The 6882-nt window shown below is 44.0% G+C and overlaps 1 protein-coding gene across 1 annotated transcript; it reads right to left on the bottom strand.

Moving 5' to 3' along the window:
• Positions 1-82: 82 nt before the first annotated feature.
• mylpfa (myosin light chain, phosphorylatable, fast skeletal muscle a) lies at positions 83-4408 on the bottom strand. Its single transcript, XM_084186779.1, has 7 exons — positions 4364-4408; positions 3522-3620; positions 1923-1998; positions 1618-1722; positions 1320-1398; positions 1165-1213; positions 83-1048 (listed from the first exon to the last, which is right to left on the bottom strand). Exons 1-7 carry the CDS (start codon positions 4364-4366, stop codon positions 944-946), a joined length of 516 nt encoding a protein of 171 aa, XP_084042905.1. The 5' UTR covers positions 4367-4408; the 3' UTR covers positions 83-943.
• Between the last annotated feature and the right edge of the window lie 2474 nt (positions 4409-6882).

Below are 6882 nucleotides of genomic sequence, written 5' to 3'. Positions count from 1 at the left end.
CACATGAAATGCACCCACACCAGCCCTGTTGTTTCTCAATCCCACTCTCCCAGACCCACTCATGAACAGAAACACTAGTGTACAAAAGATAAGAGCTTTTATTCACAGTTAGTCCTATTTATTCGTTACAGAGGAGTTTCTGACCGACTAAAGCTAGTCCAGGTGCAGAGAACAAGGGAGCTAATAGAAAACAAAGAGGTAGAAGTAAAGGAGGAAAGAGAGGGAAAGGAGGTGAAGACAAGTGTTTTCTTTGGGTCCTTTCTCTTCTCTCTTTAACAGCCTTTCTCACTTCTTGAGAAAAACGTAGCCGTCACTTTAAGGAGACCATGTTTTTCTCTAGCCTCATTCCTTCTTAGAATATCTCCTATTTTCCCACCTTATCTACAGTAGGTAACTTCTACAATATTTATAGAATGATATCCCTCTGTTTGGTTTATTTGCCCATCTGAGTGTTAAGGGGGAGTGAAAGGACTTCCAGGTCTAACCTCTGAGCTGTTGCAGCCGAGGCAAAGACTGGTGCTCCATTTCACCTTGGGGTTTACACATCCATACCACAGCAGTGGGATACAACTTGCTGTGTGCATTTCTTCTAACAGAGAGACTGGGGAAACAACCGACGATAGATAGGAGTAAGAGATGAAAAGGAGGAAGAGGGTTAAGGGAAGGGAAAGCGGATGAGAAAGAGATGGAGATGTTAAAAGATCATTTTTATTGAAAATAATCCGATATCCCCACGAACAAACATAGACAACCCATGAGCACCCGCTCTCTCACACTAATGTCTTGAGTAGAGACGAGTCATTTAGAGAATTTGTGTGAATGAGAGACAGAGCACATGAGTACACATAAAGAGAAGGAAAGTAGGAGAATAACAGAGGAAGAAGAGCGGAGCAGGAAGGTAGCATGGCAAGGGAGGCTGTTTTCTTTTCTTCTATCTGTTTCATTACTCCTCCTCCTTTTCCTCTCCGTGTGTGATGACGTAGCAGATTTGCTTGTAGTCTACGTTGCCGGCCACATCTGGGGGAAAGGCGGCCCACAGGTTCTTCATCTGAGGTAAGGAGGGAAGAGGGGAAGAGGGGAGGAGAAGGGCGGTCAGCCACTCACCAAGTCAAGGGACAACGAGAGATCATGATATTGAAACTGAATGATTATAAATGTATTCACCTCCTCTGCAGAGAACCTGTCGCACTGAGTGGTCAGGAGCTCCTCAAGGCTAGAGAGAGAGGGAGACAAAGTCAGAAACATTCATGAAGCTGTGGATTCTGTTATGGAGTTTACTCATTACTACAACTGTAAAATAAGGAAGGAAATATTCTCACAATTCCTTCTTGATGAAACCGGTAGCCTCGGGGTCAAGGACCTTGAAAGCACTAACGATGACATCCTCGGGATCAGCACCTGAGACACACAGAGCGTCAGTCAGGCATGTTACACTGACAGCAAGACACATGCAATGTCCTCAGATATGGGAGTGTACTTAGAAAACCACTAACACTTTGAAGCGATTATAACCTGGTTATAACAAGTCAGACAGCGAGTCTAACAGAGTCAAACAAAGAAATTAGGAGATTGAGCAACAGATATAGAGCAGGTAAGTACAGCGAGTTATAGACCCACCCTTGAGCTTCTCTCCGAACATGGTGAGGAAGACGGTGAAGTTGATGGGGCCGCTGGCCTCCTTGACCATGGCTTCCAGCTCCTCATTCTTCACGTTCAACTGGCCTACAGAGCAGGGAGGGAGTGGAGGTTAGCTAGCACCATTATCTATCTCTTTCACACACACACATACACACATATATATAGATATACAGTACATATAGGACTTTGTGGACATACCAAGGCACACTTTTAACAGAGACAAGTCAATCACATATTATGACCTCTGAGAATCTTAAAAGGTCTTAAATTTAACCCTTGCTCACCCATTGAGGCCAGCACGTCCCTCAAGTCATCCTTGCTGATGATACCGTCTCTGTTCTGGTCAATGATTGTGAAAGCCTGAGAAGGAAGGAAGGAGGGAAGAAGAAGTGAGAAAGACAGAGAATGTCTGTCGTGACATGACCACCAGTCACCAGAGTCTGCCAAGTTGTCATCCACAGTGTGACAGATGGAGGAGGAGGGGATTCAGTCCAGCCACAGATCACCCTGTGCGTAGTGAGACGTGGGTAGCATGTGCACTCCATACAATTTAGAGACACCTCTGTCAACTATGGTCATTTAAGTGCCAGGTGCTGCGTATTTATGGCACAATGCTATGTAACCCTTGTTAGGCGAGACCTAAAAAGAACAGAAGAAATTGAAAACCATTTTCTTACACGTTCATTTAGGGAGAGCTCATTAAGTTACACCTGTTAAATCCTTCTTCCACTGTCCCAGCCTGTCTCTGGACCTCATCTCTTACTGTACGTCTATGAAACCCAAGATGACCCCTATGGTTGATCTTGAACTTAAAAAAGCAGCTGCTAATCCATTAAGACTGTCCCAATGATCATGTCAGACATTCCCCAAGTGACACTTAAGAAGTCTGTATCACTTACAGCAGCAAGAATTCCCTCCGTCAAGTCTGTGCTCATATCCCTTGTCAACACTTTTGAAAACACACACACCATCATATACAATCTCCCACCTACTGCCTGATCCCTATTCCCTGACCTCATCCATCCTTCCATACACTCCTTCCATTTTTTACCCTCCTTCTTTCATCTACATACCGTTCACCTCTCTCCCCTTCCTCTCCTCATATTTTATAAACGGGTACACCAACCTGCCTTCCAAAATCTAGACCTTATCAGAAGCTCAAGAAGGACAAGGCTTTCCCCCTCTATTATTGACCATATTGACCTCTCGTTTTGTCCCCCCGCCCCCTCTGTTCCCCCCTGTCCCCCCGCCCCCTCTGTCCCCACCTGTTCTCCCCCTGTTCCCCCCCCCCCCCCCCCCCGTTCTCCCCCGGCCCCCTGACTGCCCCTCCCCTCTCCTCTGTGTGCTGCGTGCCAGCCAGGGCCCAGTTGTCCTGCCATACTTAAACATGCAGCCCTCAGCAGCAGAGGACTTAAGATGAGAGGTTGAGTGACAGCTGAAGGCTCAGAGGAGGGGGAGGCCTGGAGAGCTTCAAAAGGTTACGGAAACTTCAGAGCTTCTCCTAATGACATTCTTTGCTTTTATAAGTTGGGAGAGAGGGGGGACAGACAAAATAGCAACTGGACGGAAAATGTACCCATCAGAGAGCAGCCCCCTAAATCTAATTTGGGGTTCGCTCCATTAATGAAACAAGGAAAAACAGTAAACCATGATTGACTTAAGATTATAACAGTATCCATTTAGCCACTGTGCCTGTCTGGTTCAGCGTTAGCAACTATTTCAGCCACTCTATAGCAGAAATAGGTTACAATGAAACTGACTGGTGGCCAGACTAGAGTCACTCACTCTCAGCCCAGATAGGGAGTTGAAGAGAAATCTGTCCCATTGACATTTTAAGGTGTAAAAGTGATGAGGTGTTGTATTGTGTGTTAAGAAATCCTCACCTCCTTGTACTCCTGGATCTGGCTCTGCTCAAACATGGAGAACACGTTGGAGGAACCGCCCTCTGCTGCTGCTCCCCTCCTCTTGGCCTTCTTGGGTGCCTGAAGGACAAACACGTCAACTGCTTAACAATGCGACCTTCTAGGTTTGTTCACCCTGCAGCTGTAGCCCTCAGGAGGCCAATTAGTGACCTTTGACCTCAGTGTCAAGCTGTTCCTGGTCAGGGACAGGTGAGTGGATGTCTTTCTCCTTGTGTGGAGGTCCAGTACAGTGTTCCCTCTGCCATCTACCGTTTCAGTCATTGATCTGACCTGACTATCAGTGTGATGTGGGGTGAATATGTGTGGTCTACCATCATGTCTGTGGAAGTAAAAATCCTGCCACTATGTCTTAGATGTAGTTTAACATCCCTTACTACCTAGCACGTGAGAATTGCTCAGAACAGTTCAGGAACAATCTTCCTCTGGCTCAGGACAGAGGAGGATGTTTTTGAATGTGGATGTATTAAAACATTCATTCTCTTCGGGTAGCTAACCTTTTACAGCATATTTTATATAAATGTTGTTAATAAAGTGTTAACAAAATGTTTAGATCCTGTGAATGATATTGTATATCCAGGAACAGCTTTACACCAAAAATAAATAAAAATGTCCCCCAAAAAATATCAAAAGTACAGTTGAGTTTTAAAAAGTTGTTCCATCATTTTTTTTTTATCTAGCAAAAAGCTTCAAATAGAAAAACAAGAAAATCTGGAAACGCTGTGTTATTCCTGGAGGTTCCCATCGACAGCACACAGAGTAGTGGACAGGTAAACAGGCAGAAAGTGAGGACCGGTGTTACTCACCATCTCGAGACGGTATGTATGGAGGTTTGGATGGTCAACAAGAGAAGAGACTGATGTGAAGCCGCATTAAACCCCTATCCTCGGGGGCTTATATACCTCTGTAGGCCGAGCTAACTTTAGCCACATCCTCAAGTTTGGATTTGTAGAGGCAGAGAGAGAAAGAGAGAGGGAGGGATGAGTTCGTAGCAAAAGTTAAGCGACAGGCAGAATGAGGGACAAGCTATCACCTTACAGGAGATCAGAAATAGACCCAGGAGTCTTGGAATGAAGTGAACCCGATACAACAGGGACCAGGCCATACGTTTAGTGTCCCACGTGGACTAATATGGACATTCAGGACATAAAAGGCTTCATGGACTGCTGGCTGGACACATCTAGGCACCCTTCCATCCCTACATAGTCTCCATCACCATCACCCTTCAGTGTGGCACATCAACCTATCATTGACTTTAGTTTTTCCATTACAATATTAAAGACTTAAACAAACACATTTTGTGCTCTCAGCGACTTGAAATGTACGTTTTTATATTTACCCTGCATGAGCATGCATAGGTAGATATCTTTCACTGTCCATACTTTCTATATTCATATGTCCAGCTATTCCACAGGCAATTGAAACGGCCTTCTCACATTTTGCACTGTCCTGCATGCATGTGTAACGTCATGACATAAAATACTGTCACTGCATCAATATTTTCAATAATTTGGGAACACTCTGGTACAGTGTTTATGTATATTAGACCATGTTTTATGTTGTAGGTAGTTCGATCTCCAATCCCCCTAGAGTCTAAGGGCCCGAGGCTGGGTTTCTATTAAGCTAACATATGGAGTTGTTGTAAGACAGTTATACCAAGGACCATTCAGCTATTTGATTTTGAATTTTAGGACCCCTGTAGTGGTATATATATGGGTTAATAGCAAAAGGCCAAATTAAATGTTTCATTAAATAACAATAATAATAAAATAAAAAAATAAGAACATACAGTACCAGTCAAAAGCTTTAGAACACCTACTCATTCAAGGGTTTTTCTTCACTATGAAACCAAAAATCTCAAATTTGGACTCATCATACCAATGGACAGATTTCCACCGTTCTAAATTCCATTGCCTGGGTTTCTTGGCCCAAGCAAGTCTCTTCTTCTTATTTGTGTCTTTTAGTAGTGGTTTCTTTGCAGCATTTCGACCATGAATGTCTGATTCACACAGTCTCCTCTGAACAGTTGATGTTGAGATGTGTCTTACTTGAACTCTGTTAAGCATTTATTTGGGCTGCAATTTCTGAGGCTGGTAACTCTAATGAACTTGTCCTCTGCAGCAGAGATAACTCTGGGTCTTCCTTTCCTGTGGCGGTCCTCATGAGAGCCAGTTTTATCATAGTGCTTGATGGTTTTTGCAACTGCACTTGAAGAAACGTTCAAAGTTCTTGAAATGTTCCATATTGACTGACCTTCATGTCTTAAAGTAATGATGGACTGTCGTTTCTCTTTGCTTATTTGAGCTGTTCTTGCCATAATATGGACTTGGTATTTTACCAAATAGGGCTATCTTCTGTATACCACCCCTACCTTGTCACAACACAACTGATTGGCTCAAACGTATTAAGAAGGAAAGAAATTCCCCAAATTAACTTTTACCAAGGCACACCTGTTAATTGAAATGCATTCCAGGTGACTACCTCATGAAGCTGGTTGAGAGAATGCCAAGAGTGTGCAAAGCTATCATCAAAGCAAAGAGTGGCTACTTTGAAGAATCTAAAATATATTTTGATTTGTTTAACACTTTTTTGGTTACTACATGATTCCATATGTGTTATTTCATAGTTGTCTTCACTATTATTAAACAATGTAGAAAATAGTCAAAATAAAGAAAAACCCTGGAACGAGTAGGTGTGTCCAAACTTTTGACTGGTACTGTATATATATTTATAAACTCAGCAAAAAAAGAAACGTCCTCTCACTGTCAACTGCGTTTATTTTCATCAAACTTAACATTTGACTAACATAAATGGAATAATGTGTCCCTGCGGGGGTCAAAATCAAAAGTAACAGTCAATATCTGTTGTGGCCACCAGCTGCATTAAGTACTGCAGTGCATCTCCTCCTTATGGACTGCACCAGATTTGCCAGTTCTTGCTGTGAGATGTTACCCCACTCTTCCACCAAGGCACCTGCAAGTTCCCTGACATTTCTGGGGGGAATGGCCCTAGCCCTCACCCTCCGATCCAACAGGTCCCAGACGTGCTCAATGGGATTGAGATCCGGGCTCTTCGCTGGCCATGGCAGAACACTGACATTCCTGTTTTGCATGAAATCACACACAGAACGAGCAGCATGGCTGGTGGCATTGTCATGCTGGAGGGTCATGTCAGGATGAGCCTGCAGGAAGGGTACCACGAGGGAGGAGGATGTCTTCCCTGTAACGCACAGCGTTGAGATTGCCTGCAATGACAACAAGCTCAGTCCGATGATGCTGTGACACACCGCCCCAGATCATGACCGACCCTCCACCTCCAAATCGAT

The sequence above is a fragment of the Coregonus lavaretus genome, assembly GCF_964263955.1.
Source record: "Coregonus lavaretus genome assembly, chromosome: 2".
NCBI lineage: Eukaryota > Metazoa > Chordata > Actinopteri > Salmoniformes > Salmonidae > Coregonus > Coregonus lavaretus.
This window is presented reverse-complemented; position numbering and strand designations above follow the sequence as displayed.